Source organism: Acanthaster planci, linkage group LG13, assembly GCF_054643075.1.
Source record: "Acanthaster planci isolate LZ-2023a linkage group LG13, COTS_SCS, whole genome shotgun sequence".
Lineage (NCBI taxonomy): Eukaryota > Metazoa > Echinodermata > Asteroidea > Valvatida > Acanthasteridae > Acanthaster > Acanthaster planci.
This window is the reverse complement of record NC_141789.1, coordinates 9795058-9820090: the sequence shown is the minus strand read 5'-3', so window position 1 is coordinate 9820090 and position 25033 is coordinate 9795058. Positions and strand designations below refer to the sequence as shown.

The 25033-nt window shown below is 42.8% G+C and overlaps 2 protein-coding genes across 3 annotated transcripts in view; one reads left to right on the top strand and one right to left on the bottom strand.

Moving 5' to 3' along the window:
- The first annotated feature begins 1860 nt into the window (after positions 1-1860).
- On the top strand, positions 1861-18042 carry LOC110985086 (uncharacterized). Its single transcript, XM_022245836.2, has 2 exons — positions 1861-4070; positions 12694-18042. Exon 1 carries the CDS (start codon positions 2271-2273, stop codon positions 4059-4061), a length of 1791 nt encoding a protein of 596 aa, XP_022101528.2. The 5' UTR covers positions 1861-2270; the 3' UTR covers positions 4062-4070; positions 12694-18042.
- Positions 18043-19969: 1927 nt separating this feature from the next.
- LOC110985085 (uncharacterized) overlaps positions 19970-25033 on the bottom strand; it is a 35962-nt gene continuing 30898 nt past the window's right edge. For both annotated transcript variants that reach the window (XM_087145090.1, XM_087145089.1), the window contains exons 26-29: positions 23116-23250; positions 21956-22056; positions 20942-21131; positions 19970-20215 (exon numbers count right to left, since the gene is read on the bottom strand). In XM_087145090.1, the coding sequence (XP_087001216.1) occupies positions 20024-20215; positions 20942-21131; positions 21956-22056; positions 23116-23250 (618 nt within the window). In that variant the 3' untranslated portion in view covers positions 19970-20023. The remainder of the gene's footprint in view (positions 20216-20941; positions 21132-21955; positions 22057-23115; positions 23251-25033) is intronic.

Below are 25033 nucleotides of genomic sequence, written 5' to 3'. Positions count from 1 at the left end.
ATCGTTTCTCTATAAATGTTCTTTTGCAGTTTGCTTCATGATGTGACCGGAAGTGCTGCCGATACTAGCTAGCATTGTCTGCGCACTGCGCAGTCACCATGTCAGAACGAGGCACGTGTTGTTTTGACCCCCCCCCAAGGATTTTCTTCCTGAAAAATACCTCATGTTATGTAAGAAAGTAATCGGTATATTTATTTATCAAATCTCAGCACCAAAACCCAAAGAAAACAACACCATGAAATAAAAGCAAGGTTGTTGGCACCGTAAGGCTTTTGATTTCTTTCTCCCTCAACATTTTGTTGAATAAACCCGAAACAGCATTTGCTTGCAATTTGCCCCCCCCCCACCAAAAGCAGGATAGGTGGCTGCAACGGGAATTTGTGAGGAACCTTTAGACGTAGGCCCCTAAAAATGACTTTAGGGTGCAAGTGACCGCCCATCTCCTCTGAATTCACGCCTGTTGATACATCAGGGAAATGAAGACGTATATAAGCATTTCTTACCTTGAAATGTGAACCACCGTTTCTAATTGTTTGTAAGTGGAGAGTTCGAAGCAAGGTAATGAGAGAAAATTAACTTACTCGGTTTGCATTTTCGTTCTGAGTGTATTATATAATACCAAAAAAAATGCGGACAGACTCAACTTTTTCTTCCTTCCTTGCTGATATTCTCCCTTCTGCAATTAAATGCAATGTACTTCTCAATCCTGTTAAGGCTCCTGGCCAAATAAAAGATCCAGAAACTGCCCGCCACAACCTTAACATTAATTGTCCCAAAATGTAGGACATCACTTCATAAAGCACTCAATGATTTTTGTTCTCTTTCTAAACATTGAGACGTTATGCACCCTCGGTCGATTCACTGCCATTTTAATTCTTTAAAATAAACTGCCTACTTTTAGTTAAAATCCTTCAAGGTTATCAACGTTCTTACGTTTAATGCAGACTTAGTTTTTGACAAGTCAAACGGCATGCATGGACTGTGGTCAAGTTAAAACACAGCGAGGACATGACTTAAGGCCTTATACAAATTGTATATTAAAAAAACAACAGTTTGGTTGCAAGAGAGAAACTACAGTGGCAAGCGTCGGCCAATGGGGGTAGGGTTCTTAGGTTACAGCAAGAGAGGTTTGCGACTTGAGAGTCTATACTGTAGGAACCAAAATGGTGGATTATGCATCAATGAACATGGACAATTCGCACACAATATCTGCGTGCTGCTGTAAAAGACAAATAATGAACACCCATTTTCGGTTCAGCAGTCTGAAGTTAGCGCTGCTCTTTCTATTACAGCTCCGTTTGCAACCCGACAGAGTTGCGACATGAATTCCTCAATTGTCGGAACCAATTTCAACATGGCGGATTATGCATCAGTGCACATGAACGATTCGCAATATCTGCATGCTGCAATGGGCACATGATGAACAGCCATTTTCGTTCAGAAGTCTGAAGTTGGCGTTACTTTTTCTATATACAGCTTTGATCACCAAGACAGTTGTAACGACGCCAAATAGTTGGTTCCTGCAAGCTAACACTTTCTTCTTTTCTCAGTACGGTTATCCTAAGGCAACGCTCTCAACAATCTTAAGGGCGCCCTCTTTCATATCGGGTCATGCCTAAACTTGACTTGGCATTGCCCGTGCCTCTAAATTATGGACGTACGCCTAAACGTATACGTTACAGTTTTCTTGTTGATGTAAACTATCGATACAAATCACATGTATATGCCCAATTCTCAAATTAGTGCGTCTCGGATAACATCACTATAGAGAGTGAAACACCAAACAGCCGCCGAACAGCTTACGGTGAACCTGTCATGCGCCGCTGGTCAAATTCCGACCCGGCAGGTACGGCGTATAGTCTACACGTACGTTGTATAATGGATCCTCTGTGCGCATGACGATGCATTGTCGGGATTGTTGTCGTCAATAGACAGTAGGCCTACCTGCATGCAAATAGAATTTTAATTTCGATTGCCAAACAAGGACGCAATTGCAGTAAAAACCGACATTTTCTCTCGTTATTGTGGACAGCATGGATCGTTGAAAGGTGGACTGACACAACCGGCAGCATGAGGTGAGAGATCGGGACATAACGCCGCGATTTTGTCGTGGCGTTTCGCGGCATTTCTAGGCAAGGTATACCACTGACACCGCCAGGTGCAGGAAATGGTGGCTATTCGTGTTTGCTCGATCAACCACAAACGACGGAGACTTCACCAGGTGCGCGAATAATTAATGTTGATAGTGTTGTGGGAATTAGTTGGTAAAAATGACAGATCCAGGAATAATGGCAGCGAATGAAAGAACCACAGCCATCTCAACAGGTTTGTTGACAGACCTTTCGAGAACCACAACCGGCCGGGGGGTTACCGGTACGGACCTAACAACCGGGTGGGTTTTTTCCACCGGTGACACTTCAGCGACTGACGATGCCGTTGATGTGACGGGAACACCAGTAAATTTTTCATCGATGGCAACAGTGTTCGATGATGTGACCAGTACTGTGCCATCCGCATCCGAGATTACGGGAGGTGCAACGACCACACCGGCAGTAGACTCGACGGTGGCGGTGGTCGCGGCTTTCTTCATGTCGCTGTTCGCCCTCATGGCGCTGGCCGGCAACTTGTGTTGCCTGATCGCTCTCGCCCGCAAAAACCTGGAGAAGACCTCCGTGTTGTACACCTTCCTGAGCAACATCTGCGCTGTCCAGTTCTGCGACGGCGTGCTCACCATGCCCCTCGTGCTGGGGGCTGCCGCCAGTGGAGGTTGGCCCTACGGCGAATTCATGTGCCAGCTCAGTGCCTTTGTCCTGAGTTTGATTAACGTAGAGACCATGATGGCCTTGGCCTTGCTGAGTCTCGACCGGCTGCTGGCGGTGCGCTGGCCCAACGTTTCCAGCAAAATGAACCGGGTTAAAGCTAGTCTTATCACAGGGTACGCCTGGGTGCACGGGACAGCATTTACTCTGGTCATCGTGGCCGGGGTAATCCAAGCAGACTATCTGCCGGACTGTTACCTCTGCTCTGTGTCCTCGCGGACCGGATACGTGTACCTGGTGTTTTTCTCGTTGTTTTGCTACATTTTCCCGTTCATTATCATTGTCTCCATGTATATTGTCATCATCAAGGTGGCTGTGGATGAAAAGCCCACCGTGCAGAACTTCAACGCCGAGGTGAGCTACGCCAACAGGTTGGGCCGCCGGTCCAAGTTGTGGCGCGAACTCAGACAAGCGAAGACCGTAGGGACACTGGTAATTCTGTGGTGCCTCTTCGAAGGCCCCTATCTTGCCCTACAAACCGTTTACTTGTACAGCAACTCGGAGTACCCCAACTCCATGGACAATGTGTTCTCCACGCCGGTCCAGACTGTCTTTACGTGGATGCGGTTCTGTTACGCGTGGATCGTGCCTCTCGTGGTTTTGATAGGCTTTCCGGAAGTGAGAGAGGAGTTATCCAGTGTTTGTGCCTGTCACAAGAGCAATATGGTAGACTCGGGCCGGCAAGAGATATTGGCCCAGCCTGGAGTACGCACTTCCTGGGCGAGCGAGGCCTCCGGCAGCGGCCGATCGTCAACCCAAGGCCGCTCCTTCCACGTCCCAATCCTGTTCGCCACGTCCGGGGGGCTGCGCCTGCAGATCGGGAACAAGCAGCGGGAGAACGATGTGGACAAGGCGGAGGATTTCCCACAGGGCTTTCATGCGGATCCCCGGATCAAGTACGACCCCACCAAGTCCCGCTACCCGCCGCCCCTGACTCCCGTGCCGCAAAGCAGCGATGAGGACACGGGCGGGAGCTGGGACATCCGCGCGGCAGTTGATCACGGAGACAGCCCGGAGCCCCCACGAAAGTCCTCGGACCCTGACCGTGTGCGCTCGCCGAGTTCTTCGTCCAGTTTTCAACTCTCACTCACAAGCAGGGAGCTGAAAGTCAGCCGCAACAACGGTACCCCTCGTACCCCAAACGGTGTCCCTTCTCGTAGCCCAGTTGTTACCCCTCGCCCGCAGGAGCCGGAAACGCCCCCAGGATCGATTCCCCAATCTGAAACCAACACACCCCGCTAAACTTTACAGGTGAGTCTATTGAAATATGTCAATAATTTATTTATTGTTATTATTGTTATACTCTACTGCTAGGTATGGTGCTACGGTGCCATGTATAGCACCCTATTCCCAATGGGCTATAAGGAGCTTTACAACATCAATAATATTGCAATAATAGGTGGAAAGGCTTTCGGTAGCACCATGCGAAGGAATGTACCTCTTATTAGTAAGCGTGGTTCTGAAAAGAACGGGAGTATACTCAACGTATTGGACTGCGTGCTCAGTCCGTCGCCAGCAGACGATGTTGAGTATACTCCCGGTTCTTATCAGAACCACACTTACATATACATGTAAGAGATACGTTCCTTGCAGGGTGCTTCCGCAAGCCTTTCCACCTGTTGCTGTCTTTCACCATGATTAGCCTGAAATTCCAATATTGTAATATTTATCATTAAGATCGACACTCATATTAATACATTAACAGGACAGCTATAAAATAATATAATGCATAAAATGCGTTTACATTAAAAAAAAGTGTACGTTTAATATTTAAAAGCAAAAATCTGGGTTTTTTTACTGATACATTCAAATTCAAATGCAACAAAATGTATTTTACACTTATATAAGCAATCTGTAACTAAGAGTAACGTCAATAACAACGTTATTTATTGAAGGCACAGGGAAACTTTTTAACTACCAAGGGGCTTCTTAATCCTTTTCAGAATGGTTGCTTTTAATTCTGATATCCGTGAATAATTTAAACCTTAAGTCGCACTCCCGTTTAGCAAGGCAGTTTGAGCGACGACTACTGCTAACCATGGTTCGACTAACACCGCCAGAAAGATGGATGGTCTGGCCTATCTAGTCGACAATTTAGGACCAGGTTTAGGGCATGGTCGCACCGATGGTTATCAATAACCGATTTCACTTATCATTACGGAGGGAACCACTCACATGAAAATAATTGTACGAGGTTTCAATTAACACGTATACGCTGCGACAATCGCAGCCAACAGTGAAATGTAAGCAACGATGAGACTTTTCAAATAGGCCAACTGGGGTCGTTCGAGTGTAAGTGAATTGCGCATGCGTATTGTTAAAAAGCAATTGACTACTCGTTGAACTATAATTCGCGGCCGAACTTCGCAAACTGTAAAAATGACAACATTACCATGTCGATTAATGAGCAAGAATTTAATCCTCTGAGTAAAGTAGCAGTGGAGAGTTGCATTCTTAGGGTTTGTAACACAACCATTTCCATTTTTTTCCCCTGTGCATGTGTACTCTGGTATCAGTACGATACTGCATGCAATTACTAAGAATTACATGTGTGCGTGGATTTTTTGTTCCATGCACTGTCAATTGTTTTTATGGCATTTAATTCTTGAATGAATTTACACGAAATCAGACCTAAGTTGATAAATCTATGATCAAAGGAAAAGGTGACTTAGAATGATGAGAATTACATGCTATTGTTGCGCCAGTTTAGGTCTCAACAAGTATAACTGGGACGATCCCAAACTGCGGTTTGACGAGCCCAAAATATAGTGCTGCAGTTGGACCGTCTGTGGACCACTATTGAATCGTCTGAACCACAGTTGGGACCGTAGTCATAACTGGGTTGCAGTGGCATAAATCAGTACTGGAAATTGGGGGATGGAGAAATGGTGAGGGGATGATTTGCCTGGCCATGGAAATTTGAAAAAGCGAGGGGGGTGTGTGGCTACACCATATACACTATATAGAGGGCGATGTTCATGATAATGATGTACATCTGTAATGTGTATCAAATTTATGCAGAATCTTGCATCAGAATGGTATATTTATGGCTTTTAAAGATTTTGTCTCCTTTTAGTGATATTGCAAACCCTATAGTCTGTGGGAAATCCTAAAAGTTCTTCATAATCAGCTTAATTGTATGTGCTCATCACAAAAAAAGTGTGTGGGTGTATAGACCATCGCCCAACCTCAAAAAAGTGTGGGGGGTATATACCCCCCCCTGGATTTATGCCCATGCTGGGTTGTAACACAACCATTTCCATTTTTTTCCCTTGTGCATGTGTACTCTGGTATCAGTACGATACTGCATGCAATGCCGTTGACGTGCATTGTGTGCCACCGCGACTGTTCAAATACCGCGCAGTGCGAGTCGATGTTCACCTCTGATCAAACAAAAATGGCTGTGGTCTCCCTCGAAGTCGAAGGAATTTTGTTTATCCAGTTCCGACTTATTAAGAACTCAAACCTGCGCTGAAGGGCAAGGCTCATGAGTCTTATGCGTGAGGTGCTTTCTCCAGAGCGTAAGACTAAGCTCTGGGAAAACAAGTTATGACAAAATAACTTACGCGATGATGTATAAGAAAAAACTAGATGGTACGATTCGCGTCGAACAAAACAACAAATTTTACGTATTTCTGGTCTACGTTGTGAGGGGCATGAAAATACACACTGTGGGATGTCAAATTACAGTCAGTCCGCACGCAAAGTAATTTTTATTTAAAAAGGCTCGTAGTTCGTTGCCAGCTATTGTTTTAAACTTTTGCGTCAAGAATCGTTTTCAAATAAAAGACGTAATCTACGAGCCTTCACGAGCTTCACTTTAATACAAACTAACACGACAGCTAACAAGCAAAGAAAGAAACAAAAACGTATCAACTAAATGGCTAATGGTGACTTCCACTAATGTTGGCAAAATAACGACGGAACAGACAGGATTCCATTCTGTAGCCTAGCCCAAAAGATTGTCCAGTGCCGAAATGTGCAAACACACCCCACACTAAATTCGAAAACATTATGAATAGTGTTAATCCCAAAAGTCTTTCTGTTTGGTAGTTTGAACTTTGCTGTTAATCTCGGAGGTTTAATAATTTCATAACTATCAATACAACCCGTCGTCTTTGGTATATTTCATGGTGAATATAACAAAATTAACCCGTCGTCTTGGGTATATTTCATGGTGAATATAACGAAATTGCAGGTGTATCTGGAAGTGTTACTTTGCTTGCAGTTTCCAAGCAAATCGCTGTGTTTTTGCGTCTTTTTCGTAAAAACACAGAAGGACATAAAAAGCCCATTAGAAATGAAACATTCAAGTCTAAAATCCATTTGAACAACCGTGTGCATTGTTTGCATGGGCCGAGGAAACAACTATGCCAGTTCAAACTTCATGGGAGTCGTTATCTCTGGATTTAAGTCGACCTGAATAACAAGATAATGAGTCAAGCAATGTGTGAAAAATGGATTGACCAAATACAAGATTACTTGAACAAACTCGTTGTAATATTGCAGATTAAAATTTCAGTCGCGGCACTACCGAGTGGGCAACAGCCCAGAGTCATTGTCGATGTTTATACTTCATTTATTCAAGAACTCATACCTACCAACTAAATAATCAGTTTTGATAGATTTATCATGGAACATTTTCTCGTTTTATAGGCGTGGATTTGACCCGTTTATACATTGTGTACCAAAAAAAGGCAGCAAGATATCTGTTCAAGTTTGTGAAAATTGTGTTAGCTTTACACCAAAGTGAGTAGTAGCACCTTAAAGCCACCTATCTTCTCTTTCCAATGATATGTTATTTATTTATACACGGTCATGGAAGGCCGACTAATCAGTCTTTTTGGACAATGGGGCAAAAGGAGCTTGGGACCAAGTTTCAGTTAGTTACACCAGCATAAATCCTCACAATTCTCCATCTCTCTTATGAAATGTTCAGTCAGGCGAGTCATTACCTAATCTCTGGATCAAATGTGTGTTGCATTGATGTGCTTGTTACAGGTTCTATTCCTGCAGAAAGATACCCTGAAGAAGGCATTGTTGGGTTGTGATTATTTTTCATTTCATTATTCCATGTTGTCAAGTTAATTTCTAATAAGATGCCATCGTTATTGCAGTGTCTAGGACTTGGTGGGTGTTCTGAAAGACCACAACTTCACGAGAGTCGAGATCTTTAGCTAGCGACGCTCAGTATGATCTGAATAATGATATTTCATTGCATAAATTTATTTCAACAGGACACACATACAAAATGTTAAGCGCATGCACAACATAGTACGCCTCCAAGAGATCGCAACGCGTTGACCAATCACAGAGCGCAAAATCTGTCGACCCTTTCCAAACGCGCATTGGGTCGAAAGATTTCGCGCAAAGTGATTGGTCAACGCGTTGCAAACTCTTGGAGGTGCCCTTCTGTGAAACACCCGTATTGCTCGAGTTAATGTAAAATGTTCACTCCTGAAACTGTCGTTGCCACTCGTTTAGATTGCAGTAGACGTAGGAACAAAAAACAAGCCATTAATCCTCCAAATTGGTGCTTCTGCATTTCCTTGAGTTATTTCTTCACGTCCAGGTTACTCGGCAAGTTGTCGTTATCGGACTACAAAACAGGCCTCATGCCCATTCTGTTTGTCTCGAGGAGGATTTGTCGTTGGGCCCTGTAAAGTAAGAATCACCATGCATCTCCTTGGTAACTGAGATGCCAGATTTGGTTTTGTCAAACTTCTCATTGTTATCAACAAAATACAACCCTCGCAGGATGGCGCATTTTTCTCTGTGAATGGTGAAGTTGCATATACAACACATGCTGCTCCCCGAAAGTGCGATGCCTTGAGCACGATCACATGTTCGACTCGTGTGCGAGTGCACGGTCAGAGCCCACCCCTGCGTGCAGGATGAACCCCTGGAAAACTGTGTGAAGGAAAGAAAAGCTCCATGTCTGTGCAATCAAGCATCTTGAAGGGTATAGTCTTGGTGGTCGTAGATGGTCTTTGACAACCCTGAGCATTAAGTCTATTCTCAACAGGTGGACCTTTTAAGTATCCCTTGTCGAATGATGTGCATCATTATCCGGTTGACGTCATCAACATCAATGGTTCCCACAGTCACACACAATAGGTGGCATTTAAATGGGAGACGATGTGTCAACAACCCCAATCGACATAGGATCGAGGACGAGCAAGGGATGTTTTCTAGCCTTTCTCTGCACGTGCAGATATTGAGGTCTCATACTCGCAAGGACACTGATCATAATTCTTATTCATAGGTAGAAAATATCTCTGATGCTGGTTTAGTGGAAGGACAAAATACAAACTTATTGTTGCAAATCAATATTTTTTGTCAAAAGCCATTATCTTGACACGACGTGCTATGTGCCTTATGGGGGTGTGACCTTTCGGTTTCGGGACAAGTTTCTCTCCTTGGGGCATGAGGGATCTAGCCTAGCCGGCTGTAGCCAACACGCCTTTCTCTGACATTTGACAATTTATGGGCCCCAAATGCGAACAGTGTTGCATCATGTGTTTTATTCCTCCATGGTTGCATTAACTTGTCCAAGGCGTGTTGCACAGTGAAAGTCCTTGTACATAGGCCTATAGGGCCCACTTTGATGTGAAATATTACCTTGCTATGAAACTCTCCGGGAGGAAAAGCTTGTTCTGAGCAGATCTGGTTTACTCAGGGTCTCTTCTCCAAGCTTAGCTAGCTATTTCCTCTCGACATTTCTTCGAAACATTTACATGTAGGCCCTATCCTCACAATAACAATTAAGCCGAGGGTCACACTAGTCGCCTTGCAAGGCCTTGCGCCTATTGATGCGCTGAATCCTAGTCAGGAAAGTTGACGACTTCAAAATTTAGTAACAACGTCTTGTAGGAGGTGGCTTTGCAAGTGATAAATGTTTCTTTCACCTCGCCGATTCGATGCGTATATCTCAACGGTCAACTCGAAAGAAAACTCGATCCCCTTATGGCGGGGTGATAGCTTAGAAAGCCTGTTTCTAAATAAAGTGTAAATCGTCTGACTGGTCTAAGTCAGTTAAGTTGAGGTGATGACACGATTTTGCTTGTCAAACCGCAGTATGAGACTGCCGCAGATATGGCTGTGGTCTGCAGTTCCGTACTAGCTGGGCCCTAGTTCTCTACCCAGGTCCCTAAAATTCCCCAGAAGATGTGCTACCACTGTTTTGTAACGCTTTTTGTTCCAAGGTTTAACCAGCAGGCCTATAGAATGAAGCCTGTTGTTGCAGTAAGCGTACCATAAAAGCAGAATATGTGCACAATACACTGCCGAAGATTGCCGTAAGTCCTTTATAAAGACACTATCGATCCATCCCGTTATGTGTGTTCTCACCGCTCGTTTACCAAACAGTTCGATATGCCACCTAGACTTGTGATCAAGTCCTTTGCTCATCGACATAACAAGCAAATATGTTCTGATATCACTTGTACATGTATATAACAGAGCACAACGAGATCTCAAGTCTAAAATGGAACCTGCTTCAAAGTTGCTTGCCCGTATGCTGAGCCGTATATTTTTGCAAAAAAATATCTCCTACTTTGAAAAGAAGTTGTTTTCCTTAGTTGACCTCTAAACAGCTTTTGAATAGAACCACTTCACCGAAATCTGATTTGGTCGGATTTGGTCTTTAATCGTGTAGGTCTTTAAATAAGTTAGTTCATTAAGATAGGTTAGGTTGTTCACATCTTACGTTTTGAAATGTCTTTCGTTTTCTCGAATCGCACTGTAACGACGTTCTGAAAGGAACACGCATTTCCATAGTAATGAGGTACATGTACAGTGTACAATGTATATGTAGATTTGTTTGAACGTATAGATATATTTGACCCTAACTGAGCCTGAAAATTGACCCCTGATGGCGCGCTTCCGGAACCTTTGGATAGGAAAAATAACGTGCAAATATTTTAGAATTTCTACATTTTTCTTCGTTCAGTTTCTTCTTAAAATGTCTACTCGTAACAAGGCCTTTTGTGGAGTATTTGCTAGCATTTCAATTTATGGAAACTGAAAATTCACCTGACCTTAAAGAGAAATATCCTGCCAAAAACTGACTTTTCACTTCCAAAAATTTAAAATACATGAAGAAGAGTGCAATTCGGTGGTCTCGTACGTAGATGAGCAGTTACGGAATTATACTTCATGGTAAGTCTGTCGGTAAAGCCAAAATAAAAACAGACCAAAATATCTTAAGGATTTTTTAATTTATGACGAAATAAATTGAAAGCAATAACCTGCTTTCACGAAAGATTATAATGTATAACGTGACCTTTGCTGACAAGAACTGCGTCAGGTCGACTCGACTGAATCTAGAGTCCATCGACTATAGATAGGTAAATCTTTGCAACGTTGCACTATCTCGTTTCCACGTAAGCACGGGCAGTGAAAACAAACGTGCATGAACAAGGAGACCTAGGAACGATACTGCCGGAAGTGAAAGGTCGTCAATGAAATTCGTTTTTTACCCATCTCCAGGTGACTTTTCCTAAATGTTACTTGACGAAGACAAAGGGAAAATTCCGACATGAGTGTTTCTTGGGGTGGTTTCATTTAGGAATCATTCCTTTAAAAATTATCAAACGTGATAGGTGGACAGCGCGAGGGTTCCGGAAGCCCACTGAGTGACCTTTTACTTTCAGGCTCTACGGTATCTATCAGTGCATGGCATATTGCAGAAGTGTGTTTTTGACAAAAATGTAAAAAACGGACAGAATGTGAGACAATTCTTCATTCCGTTGCTGTTCATCTTGGAGCAGCAGTGGTAATCTCAGGTAAAGAAATATACATTATATCTGTAATGGATATTGGTATCTTCACCTGTGCGGTGTTGGCAGAAATTAAAGTCATAGAACGCATGGAATTGCTCCTAGGGCGCTCGAAATCCATAAATTTGAGTCCGTGCTGTGCAAAGTCAAAGTTCGAGCTGCAAGATCCGCACGCACTTATCTGCTTCGTATTCATAATTTGCGTGTACCGCAATCAATCATGGAATGGAATTCATACATTAGTTTGTTGTGAGTAGACTCGGCTCGTCTGCATCTACCCTTCCCTTAGGCAGCTCGTCGCTTTTTCCTGAAATTGCTGTTGTAGTACAAGGTTAAAGAACCCATGAAGTAAATTTTACTGGAGAACATTTTTTTGTTCAATTTTCTATACCTCGTAAATATCAGAAACCTTCTGACAACTGTTTGGCCACTCTAACTAAAAAAGGGCACTTTGGCCCGTTGCATTGGCTCAAACACCAAAACGCCCTTAAATGGCACAAAAACTTGAAAATGTAACTTGTGTTGATGAGACACAAAAGAGCAGTTACAAGAGCTACATTATCAAAACAAAACATAGCATTAACCCTTAAGGGTGATGGACATAATGTGTGTCACGGCCGATGCATGTACTGCTCGTTGGGGAAAAATCAACCCATAGTATGCTACAGATTCGGTGATATCGGGCAAGCAATGTTCAGCCACACGGTAACATATTCGTTCCCCCTTTCTCCAGGAAGCCTGCGTGAGATTAAATAACCGTCACTACATGCCCTACGAATGTTTCTTTCTTAGAATAAAAAAAATCATTTTAGAAATAGCCGGAAATGTCGTGCTTCACGTGACCTCTGCTCGTCTGACAAGGCACTCACCTTTTGCTTGCGTCGTAGTTATTGTCTGTCGCGCTATAGCAACCGTGAGCGCGCAGGCCATCCAAAGAGTATTGCCTCGCTTTTGTCTTTGTATTATAAACCGACGTTGTTTTATTTATTATTGGTTATAAATTGAATAAAATGTCCGCCTTCACAAGATAAACCACCGAAATTTGCAGTCGGGACCTTTGATATTTTATTCTCTTGTGTATTTTCTTTGTACAGGTCAGGAATTCCGCGCCACTGTTCGTGTTACCTGGAAACGAGGCGAATGATATCAGCAGAGCTTGGCAAGGTTCTTGTTTGGGGTGGCCGTGAACCAGCTGGTGTTGTGTGGACACAAGTGACATTGAACTGGCTGAATTAATCGGGGTGATAGGTGTGTCTCGTTCGGTGTACACGTATTTGCTTTTGGAGTCCCCGTTTTGTCGGGACCCCACTTGACACTCTTCCGAGCATCGTTAGCTTATTTTTTTTTCTTGTTTGTAAAGTTTGCTGGGTTTCCTAAGCCGAATAAGTTCTGTATGTTCCGGCGAATAAACTGCTCGAGCCGCGAGGATCACGTCCTGTGAGCGCCAATAGCTAAAAACAAAACAAAATATTTACTTTTTGTAAGCGGGTCATACCGAGCCTCATCGTGGCTACCTCTTATTTAAATTGCGTTGCTTGGCAGAAACGGTTAACGAACACCGACCTCTATATAGAGTCATAATATGAATCTCTACAAAGAGGTCGATGTTCGTAATATTGATGTACATGTACATCTGTAATATGTATCAAATTTTTGCAGAATGTTACATCAGAGCGGCATAATTTATGGGTTTTGAAGATTTAGTTCCCTTTTTGAGTGATACTGAATGCATTTTAGTCGTTGGAAAGTCCCAAAATTCTTCACAAGCCATCTCCACCCCACTTTTCAAATTTTTATGGCTAGCAAGTCACTCCCCCATCTGCACCCCCCATTTTCCTGCACAAATGTACGCGCCCACTGCTTCACTACTGTGAGCATCAAGCTCTACTTATCCCACCTTGCCGCTTGTTCCTTCTATGACACACAGCTGCTGTCGGTACCTTAAATCAAGAACAATTTCACAGAGCTTTGACAATGTCCCATGGTCCTTAACTATGGAAGCCTACATCCTTCCAAATTATTGGATCTCTGGAAGCTGTTTTCCTTTCAGAAAAAGCAGCTTAAAACCACTTGCCATTTAATAGTTACGACTACTCCTGGGCTTTGTATTAAACGGGATTGCGCTAGAGGAACCCCGTTGACTTACGCCTCACCTCCAACAGTAAATACGTGCACGTGTTTTGTTTTTAATGAGATTTGAAAATGGCCCTTGACTGTTGTTTTGTCACATTTAGATTAACACAGGCAGATGAAGTTCTTTTTTTCCCCATGTTTACGCCAGCGAGGAAAATTGAGTCGTACATAACCGTACAGCGGTGGTGTGTACCCAAGGGCCACTTTTTAACCTCAGTCTTGTCTGACACTGGGTTTTCTATGACGGACGTTTGATTAAGTGTTTGGCTATATAATAGGGATGTTTCTTTGTGAACAGTGTCTATTGTTGTAAAATGAAAGCAAATACCAAGGTTGACGGCTGTTTGAATACTCGCCTTTTCAAAGGGAGTGGTGATGGTGGCAGAGGTGGGGTGTACAGAGTTTAAGAAACCCGCCATATATGTCAAAGGCCTTCATGCGCCACTGTTCGTTGAACCTTTGCGTGTGGTGTAGAGTAAGTTCATTTCCTGAACAAGCTTTTCAAAAACGTTAAAGAAGCGTACGGTAACTCAATGGTGGAGTGCAATTGTTTGATTTAGTCGTGTCTCGGTACGCCGGAGTGTAATCCAGTTCACGAAATGGATTCCTGGCGAGACCTGTTCTCGTGATGGGCCGATCCAGACGGAGAACTGTAGTCAGCCTCAAAGAAAATCTTTAGAAATCCGTCCACACGATACGAAAGGGGATACCTCACATTCACGTCGTAGAATTTCTGGCAAGTTTGCTACGAGTATGTCGTGCTTTCAACCGTGAGCCAACTTTAACCAAAAGCAAATTTTTTTTGAAAACTACCTTAGCAATGTGACGAGGAGCGCAATTTTGGCACAGTTGTTTTCTCAGCATGTCTATGCATGAGTATATTATACGTACATTATTATTTTTGCCGGAACAACTTCATGCGGCAACTCTAAGCCCAAATTCCGTGGAACCTTTAAGTAGTAAATGGTGCTTAGGGGGTTGTGATGTTAGAATCAGGTAGTGCACGACCTCTAGAACGTGGTGGAAAGCCTGAAGATCATTTGCATTGACGTCACACATTTCCCATGATCCGAAGCCATCGTTAATGCCACAATGGGTCCATTTACGTGTACAAGACAAGTGCATTATGTTGTACAGCAATAGCACTCACAATGTCACGTGATTGAGTTTGATGTTTTGCGTGATTTCGGGTATAACATCACGAGGTTTTACTTTTCTTATCTGACGTGATGGGTGGTTTAGGTCACTGGGGCATTGTTAATTTGGCTCAAATCGCGTTCGTTCCATTTTGGCGTTTGTTTTTGTCACAAAAAAGAAGTTTCTTCTCTTCTGTGTCATTCTTGAATGTGATTATTAATTATTCTTGTCTGTGAAAGAAATTCCAATTTCTTTCCAATTCTTTATTCAAGACGATTTTAAAAAGAAACTTCAAGTTTTAAGAGGACGATTCCGTTCAGGAGCGCATAAAAAAATGTTTCCGACGTCATAACTGAAAAAAAAGCCAAATGCGACCACCAGCTGGAGCTGCTTGTGAAAATGGCCCGACTCAGCATAGCTAACGGCTACGTCCAAAGCGTATAGCTAAGGATGAACACACCACGAAAGCCATTGTTCAAATCGTTCATCTGACATTTCAGATGGCAGGCTGCGAAGGATAATGAGTGATGTGACGTCAGTGCATAGGATCAGTGTGCATTCAAAATCTTCAATTTGTCTGTCTTAGGCACACTTTTGGTACCAAGTGATTCCACTAATATACCTTTTGATCATATTAAAATGAACGAGTCTCTACTGGTTTTTGTTCAAGAACGCGGTTTTTAAAAATTCCACTCCGTACAAGAGTAAAAAGAAGTACATACAGTGAGTCTGTTAGACCGTTGACGAAAGGACTTGCCTAACTACTTTCAGCTCTGAGGCTTCCTCATTTCAGTTATCGCACGGACAAATTGCAATATCGTAGAAATATGGGGGCCCCAAAACCCAATAAAAAATAACAATAAAATGATTGCGACTTGTAACATAAAGTGTGATTTTAAATATTTAAATGTGAGCAAACTGTATGTACTTATAAATTATATCATCAAGTTTTATCTGTAAACAATTTTGTACTGATTTTCAGGTTTCCTTGTGCAAATGGTTCACGTTATTGATATTTCGGTATTTTGTGTAAATGATAAATGTAAAAAATAGCTTTCTGGGCTGAAATAGCTGTAGATTAGTTCTCATTATTATCCTGATGTGAATCTCCATCGGGTCTCTGAAATTATTTTGCAAGTCACATTGTCTGAAAGGGACCAATTTGGAGGGGTGAATGCCATATTTTGTTCTTGAAATTTGAGGTTTTCCAAAGGGAGGTTTCTTCCCCCGCTATGGAGACTCCGGACTATTAAAGTTATGTGTCTGAACCCTCAGGCTCACTACTCATGTGAAGCCGAGTGAAAAATTTTCATTTGATCCCTAACATTTAAAAAAAATGAAAGAAAAAAAAGGATGCTCATTCTTTTCTGCAGCCCATATACAAAGCCGCACGGAAACAAAGCCGAGGTTTGAAATGGCTCACATGTGAGTCAAGGTGTATGCTATTTTAGACGAATCCATCCAGCAACGTTGTCACCGGACATGCCCGATGGCGCCCTTCAATGGTGCATTGCTTTTGGGCGTTTGTGCGAGACGACTGTCACGGAACAGCGGCTCCGTTCTCAAGTTAGCACACTGCCTGCCGCCATTGGCGGAGGTGGGGAGGGGGCAAATGGCTGGTGATATCGTTACCATGGTTACTGGATTCGTCTGTGCAGCCGCCCCGGTCTGAAATGAAACCCGGTCAGATGTAGGCCCCTAGTCTTGGTTCAACTCAAAAGTTGATTATAACCACCACAACAAAATGGCGATTCTCATACCGATTTGATTGGGTAAAGGAATGAGAAGAGGCAGTCCAGCTTGTCAAGTCGGCAGGTGATAAAAAGGTCTTATTTTCAAATGCAAAAAGAAGCTTAACATCAGTGATGTTAATCCCACATTATCCGTCCATGTTGGGAAAAAGTGCAACGTATATTAATTTCATATTTATTGTTCTGATGTATATTTGTTGTTTGATGTACACAATCCTTACAATTTTCAGAGTTATAGTAAGTGACCTTGTAGTCTGCAAATGTTTTGAGAGATTAGAGGGATAGAGTGATTAGTTGAGATGAGAAGTGTGGGTTGGTTTGAAGAATTTATCTTTACTTGTGTGTGGGAATAGATGAGGCATGTGTCCTTCATTTTAGCCACCATTAGCCTCAAAATACAACTTTCTTTCATGGAAAACTTTGTGTTTGATTATTCATCGCATATGTGTGACACGACCTCTCAACAGAGACAGTTTTCTATTCAGTATGTTGTAAACTAGGAGACAACACTGATTCAGTTTAGTCTAGGAAAATTAGATAATTCAGCAAGTATTTAGGGGACATCAGACTCAAATTCTTTCGGGATAGTCATTTTAAGTAGTGCCATACCCAATAACAAATCTTGACTTATAGGTTCGGAACATCACAAACTGAAAAGCGATTTTAAAAGGCTTGAAATTTGGTTTCGATATTCCTTTTCGTGATGTGAGCTGCAGTTTCGTATCCTTCGACCTTTGTGTTACTGCCAACATTCCAGGCGCTCATGTGAATTACCGTTTAAATGAAGTAGGCTGTTACTGCCGTTTTTTGTCCAGTGCGACTCTTACGAATACGGCGTATCATAATTTGAAATGAATACGTCAGTATCATGGACAGCCATGAGTTTTATACTTACCCAGCCAGAGAAGTTTTCTTTAACACCAAAAAACCTACAACATCATTATGCATCAGTACGTAAGAAAAGGCTCGCAAAATTGACCCGACCTTGTACAGCGCTGGGAGTTCAAAAATCGTTAAGATATAATTAGTCGCAGCGTAACGTTGCCTTGACAACCGTTGTCACGCACGCATCCCTTCATGCGCTGCTACAGCCCAGTCGCTGGTTACGACTATAGAATGTTAGCCAGCTGCAATGCTCGGCAATACCCGATAATTGACCTCAACCACAGAGCTTGCACTGCATTATACACGCACAGCTGTGTGTCTCTGGCTCTTAAATCTACGCGTCTGAAATGCAAGATTTTTTTTTACGACTTTAACACCTTGTCTTTGACAAGCCGAAAGAAGTATTACATATTTTGTTTGGGCATAGGTAAAATGTTGTTGATAAATATTCTTTGAATCATCTTTGTGTGCCTTGAAGGTTGTGCCTGTAAATTTGCAATAGGTCAGCAGTAAAAAATAAAAAGTTACAGAAAAGTAGGCTAGTCTAGAATCCCTTCATTTTTGCGTTCACGTTCAAATGTATGTCCAATACATTCAAATGACTAATTATGACGGGCCAGTTTACGTGTACAACCATCACATTATACATACCCTTCCTTTAGGCCTTACATGGTCACCACTCCTTTTTAAATTTCTTTTCAACTAAGGATATCATCTCTCATTGTATGTATGCCCTCAGCATAGTGAAAACAGTACATTTCATTTCCATGAGTTTATTACCTAGATTCTGGAAACGAAATGTGGGAGTGCATTTATAGACAAAAATGTGTTGAGACAATATAAACATTTGCTCCCAAGAGATAAATACAGTTAGAAATATAAATTCTGATTCGAGATGTCAACTGTACAAAATGAAAGCACAACAAAAGGTTTGTACTTTTTTCTACTCAAAAATAGTGTACCCATTTAAAGTTCAGCACATATTCAGAACTCAAAGGGCTCTGTTCATGAATTATTCTTATAATGTGCTTTTTGTACAACCTCACACTGCCCCACAGTTTACTCCTCAATATGGAATCCCATTAGCATAAAACCCCCAAAGGCACCAAACCACCCTTGAAAACAGCAAACAACAGGTTACTTGAGACACAAAGGTGCATTTTCAACGGTTTTTAAAGATTTAAAGAACACCTGTCAGAAAGCTTGTTTTCTCTGATTTTATCTGTTCAAATAAGTATGGAAGCATCCAAATCGAATGCAGTGTCATTTGGATAAACCCCTGTGCTTGTCAAATAATGGCTACATGCATTGCTTGACATACACAAGGGTTGATAATATCCACTTTGAACACTGGGCGAGGGTTCCCCTCGTTTTCTTCTGTTTTCTCTGAATGACGTAATCTACATTCAGAATTCGCATTTTGGCATAAACAGAACAAACGCCCTTTTTAGCCTGTTATAAAGTTGAGCCCTGAAGACAAATGACACTACTTTCGACTTGGATGCTTCCATATTTATTTGAACAGATGAAATTAGAGAAAACCTGTTTTCCTTAGGCGTACTCTTTAAACCAAAGAATGCATCGCACAGACCTTTTAAAACGTTCCACAAAGTTAGTGCTTATTTGGATCCAAAACATGTATCCATAGACTGACTAACATTACTCCAGCTCGGCTTGGAATTTGCATCACCACATTGGGACAATTTTGTTTCCTCCATGTATGCCCCCTCCAAGCCTTCAAGCCTAATTAAGAATTTCCAGATTTGCGTACTTTGAGATCATGCACATTCCATGGCAGAGGCTGCATCTCCAGGTAACTACTGATGTAAAACACGGAGGCTCAGGTAGCCGTGCCGGAACCCATTCAAAAATTCACAGAGAAATCAAAACGAGGGAGGTTTCCCAGCCATTTGCAATGTATAATATAAGTACCCAGTCCCCTAATCTAGAACCAGTTCCTGACATCAAGCAATCTACCTCACTAGTATTCCTGAGGCCTGTCAACATTCCCATTAAACACAAAGTGCCGGGGTTTGCTTTGGAAATGGGAACTGAACTTGGGAGATTTTCTCCAGGATTGACTGTTGGGCGAGTGCACAACAACTGTGCACATTCACTGATTGTGTCAAACAGAACAATGGAGGCCATACAACCTGTGTCAAATACACAAATATTCAAATACATTCGAATATATGATCAATTATCAAATATTCTAATATCTTTTTTTCACTTAGAATCTTCGTAGGTGCAATAAAATGAAATACAAAGCAAAAAAAGTCAGTTTCTTCGTAACCAAATTCCTTCCTTAAAACTTAATCTAAATAGAAACTATTAGGGCTGCGTCCGATGGTTATAATGCATAATTTCATGAATCGTTTCTCTAGAGGCTTGGCTTAGCGAACATTTGCTGCCTAACAAACTGTTCCACTGAATTTCAGGTTGAAACTTGAGTGATCAAATACTCGATCTGACTCAGTCCTGCAGGCCATGTCCGGAATATGATCCGATTGGCTTTGCCTCAGCGCTGGGCAAGGATCTGGCTCAGGGCGGGTGCCGAGACGTTGCGGGCCAGCCTCCTGAGCCCAAGGGCATCCACCCCCTCTCCGGACGCCTCCATCTGCCTGTGGTGGTCAAGTCGCAACCTCCACTGTGTGGCCAGGGCTCTCGCCTCCTCTTCATCCTTACTGCCTTCCAGGACTGGTCTCAGGCCCTGCAGTGTTGGCCAACATTGAAAGCACTTTTTCAAAACCGTTCACAACAGCTAAACTTTGCAGCTGCTGTTTTTGCATGAGTTTGAAGTTTACAGCACCGGCAGACATAACATTTTCAGACATTTACGTAACATACGTTAAGGTACGTAAATTGTGTTACAATACCACTCAATATTTTATATATATTATTCTAAGGCCAAAAACCATGAGGGTAAAGAATTAGACCCATGCCGCGCTTGGCAACAAGATTCAACTGTGACCTCCATGTCAAAATCTGGCCACAAGTGCAGAAATCTAGCAATTTCTGACAACCAAAGCAATGGTTACAAGTCATCGTACATCGTATCTCTTTCATTTGGAATAAAACACCGTCACCACTAGAATCAAGAGAAAGCTAAACAACGATCACAGTTCCCCTGTTGGGACAGGAAGGAAGAGTTGCAAGATGACGTTGTGAAAACATAAACAGGGCATGTGAATGATCACCTTGTAGCAGAGCACTTTCCTGTAGGCTTGAGCCCTCTTAACAATAATTTAGTGGCACTGTGAACCTCCCTTTTTCAGCTCACTCCAAGAATCAAAGCATCCTGATGTTGGCCAAACACACCAAATGTGGGGCAAGCCATATCAGAATTGAACCTGATTTACATGTGCATCAAGTACGGTTTACATTGGACCAAACACTAAGCTCTCAACAGTTCAACAGAGACAGGTTGGCCACGTACTTTGACGCATGCTGCCTCTGCGGCCTTGAGAGAACTCAGCACGGCTTGCATCAGGTTGTCGGCGTTCTTCATCAGGACGATGTCCGCCGTGTCGTCGTCGGGCGTAGCCGTCTTGACGCTGGCGATGATGCTCAGCTGGGTGGAGAGGGAAGGAATGTTCCCAGCGCAGAGCAGCAGATCACCTCCAACCCTGAGTAAAAAACAATGTACCGGCAGTAAATGGCCTGATCGGCTCCCAATCAGTGCACCATCTGAGCACAGACGTAAAAGAACTTTGGGTGACAATTACGTCACACATTACATGTACTGTGAACACGTTGTGTGGTCACTCCAACTGGTTCAGCCAATAGGAAACTAAGGTTGCTTCTTATCGGTGCGCACATTTGGAGGGAGGGGCGCCATCTCCTTTGCTTTGCACACAGCATCAACCCCTGGTTTTCTAGAGTGGGTCTAGGAAGTGGACATTCTCACACCACTCCCCCTCGATCAGACTTGGATATTCATCTAATACAGGGAACTTGTGGTGTAGAGGTGAATGACCCCCGACCCCGGTTCGTTATGCTGTGCATCAAATCTCAGGTTACTCCCCTATGCAGTTCTTTATTTTTTATGATGCACTAGGTGGCTGATTGGGTGTAAAGCACCCCTGCGCATGAAGAAACTTGCTTACAGTACACAGAAACTATATAGTCCATATACAGTTGAGATATCCAAGCCAAAGCCAAATTAAAAGCTTAGTTTGTCTGGAAGTATGCTTAGCCAGAACAGAAAAAGTACATGTAGTGTTTTTGTCAAATTTAATTGAATGTGTTCCTTGCCAAATTTTGACTTCGTGGTTTATGTTGAGTCCCACTTACTGTTAACCCCAGCAGATAAAAAAACTTGCTGCTCGTTGGCTTTCTATAACAAAAGGAAACCTTTTGACTGACAATGAAAGCAACTCCACCTAAATGTCGCATAAGTCCTCTCAAAAAGATCAATACACAAAACATTTTGCCCGCCACACTGACTCACCTCTCGTCTAAGCAGTGTTCAGCCAGTATCTGGGCAAACCTGAAGATTACTTTCCCGTTGGCCGCGATCGCCTTGGCTGTGTTGATCATCTCCTCTTTGGCCTGAAACATTGCGACGATGTCAATATTGAAGAAGCGCTCACCAAAAAGCAAACAATGAACAGCATGTAAACATTGCCTGAGAAACCTCCCCACCGCTCCCCACACACACACAGGATGTACATTCAGAACATATCTGCTGCGAGGAAATCTTGTAAAACCCCAAGCCACTTTTTTTTTCAACGTGCCAGTTGAATCATATCAAATGTTTACCCTCATGCACGACTGTTTATTTTACTCTGGTAGCCAACTAGTGAAATAGGCCAGATGTAAACAGTGGCACACCCAGCATGCCAGTCGACCGTCCCCTGCCCCCCACCCTTGAACTTTAGACTTTCAATGAGCATGTGAAATCCAGTGTTATTTTCTTTGAGGGTTGACTATCAGTACCACGCCTAAAGCCGTGAGGTCCCTGCATTGATTTGAATCCATGGGACATGGTTTTCACAAGTTGGTCATCTCCTACTTTGGAAAGTACTGCCCCTATACAGTATTTGGTCATTTTTGCTACTACGGTTAAATCTCATGAACCACTTCAGACAGGATGATGTGTACATATATGAGTTCGGATTTTCTAATCATGACGATGACGTCATGTATGTGAATGGATTTCACCATAAATCCCCGATGCTGGAACATTTTCCCTCGTTTTTCTGATTTTTGGGGGGCTGTTTGCTGTTCCTTCCCCCCTCCCCTGTGAGAAGGTGTTCATTTTCATGATTTGACAATCTTACGATCACTTTTCCCCACAACCCTCTCTTTATCCTCAACTCAACAGGGGAGTCAGGTTAGCGTAGTGGTTCTTTCCTCGCCTTCCACCTTTGCGGTCTGGGTTCGAATCCCAGCCCAGTCCACATGTGGATTGGGTTTTCAATCCCTACCTGACTCTATGTGTTTTACCCAGAATATTCCTCTAGGGTTTTCCTCCCACCTCTAAAACTGTAACTTCTTCTCACTGACTCCTCTCAACAGGTTTCTTCAGGCTTGTGAGCTACAGTGCCCAGGCACTTTGGACCAATCCTTGGTGTCATTATAAAGGATAATAATAACTAGACCACTGACCGCTGGGTTGTTGATCTTGCGTGCGTATCTCGCCATGTCGTACATCTGGGCTGACATGGTCTTGGCTACCTTGACGACCGAGTTGGAGTCGTCCTCCCATTTGTCTGTCTCTTGCCGCAAGACCGAGGCGGCTGCCTGTACGTGAAACACAAGCAGAGTGGCAACATAGTGAGGAGCCCAGTGTCAATCCGACAAGTCACAGCCATAAACTGCTTACTCAAAAAGTAAAAAAAACACATAAAAATCCGACATGCATGAGTTCAAAGATTATGCTGGGTGGAAACGAAGAGCTCCGTGCCTTGTTACCTGTGTGCAAAGTGGTCCAAGGGCAGAACCTAATTTGCTGGGGGGGGGATTTACGTGTGGCATGTGGTCTTTCCTCTCTCCACCCAGGAGTATAAAAGGGGGTACCCGTGAGGGCAGTGCAGGTTATCTGCGGCTGATTAAACCCAGCAGTGCCTGAAATGCTTGCACGGATGATTGAACACTCCCCAGGGGGTTGAGATGGTTTAATAGGAATATTTCTGGGCCCAGTCAGCAGGGACAACACGGTAAAAGTGCATTGGGTGTCTGTTGGTACTGTCATATCACTGCTATTGTCGAATGTTCCTGGCCCAGGGGGGCCAAACAATTTGGAAATTTCTTTGTGTAACCTTCCATGATCTTTCTACGGGTCAGGCAAGAGTTGACAGCCTTTCACAGACTTTTGAAATGGAAGGAAAGGAAATGAAGCAGTCCCAGAGAATTGCCTCCCTCTCTTTATTTTTTATGGAAAAAAAAAATCTCGCTCCTTTTTCATAGGGAGGCCAAGGCCCTTAATGGTCCATTGGATCTGCCACCAAAGTAGGCAAGGCTTCATGGGCAGGTTGACAAGCTGTAAACAAGTCACAGGTCGACTTGCTACAATCAGCTGTGGCTACCAGTGTGGTGAATTCCAAAATGGACTTAACGCACACATAGGAAGTTTCAGGCTCTACAAGTTCATTTTTGGCATAACGTAAAGGCTTTTTCGTATTGATGTCACTTGGAGAATGTTTTTAAACAAAGCAACAAACAGCAGACAATATTTCTATTTCAGTTTTGTTATCAAAGAAGATGAAATCGGATTGCATCTGTTCATTAATCATTTAGTGACAAAACCAATTTCCTTTATTCATTTTACATGGATCAGTACTTCCTAGGCCCCACCTGGCCTAGGGCTTCGGCACCAATTCCATGGCTCTGGCATGCAGGGGAGTCTCACATTTCATGTTGATGCATTCAGTTGCAGAAAATAATTATACATAAAGCTCTCTAAAAATAACAAAATCAAAGAGGGACTCTTGAATCTTAAAACTCTTTTGTGTACATGATTATTGGCAAGGGTGTACAGGTACAGGTGAAAAGTTTTATGGCGTGCTGTGGTATATACAGTTTAAGGCCACCTTGAATTTTATTGGTATTTCTGTCACTGGGCCTGCATTACACTGTCTCACTGAATGATTACTTAGCATGATTTCACAGTGGTGCATAACATCAGTGTAGTGCTATATACCCATTTGAATGAAATTTTTTGTAAAGGAAGGTCTTGTATGACATTTTATCTGCAAGGCAGCATGGGTAAAAAAAGCCAGTCTAAGTAATCAGAAATAAGAGAGGGCACACTGAATATCAGACTGTTAGCATGTCAAATCATGGAAATGTAGTCGAAAATGTTCAACCTAGGTACCAAGGTTACACATTGGAAATAAACACTAGTTGCCATGAGTGGTTGGTTGAAGTTTGGTTTTCCTGCAGGTTAATGCATTTTCTATGTGTGGTCCTAAACTTTTGCAAATGACTGTACTTCTGTCGTCCTTCAAATCTTTCACTGGCTCTAGGCAATGTGTCTACTGTGCCTGACAATCCAGCCCCCTCCATGGGAACTCAACCGTATGGG

Bases quoted from the DNA above. Each gene is read 5' to 3' on its own strand.
- LOC110985086 (XM_022245836.2), top strand. From the start codon at position 2,271: ATGACAGATCCAGGAATAATGGCAGCGAATGAAAGAACCACAGCCATC.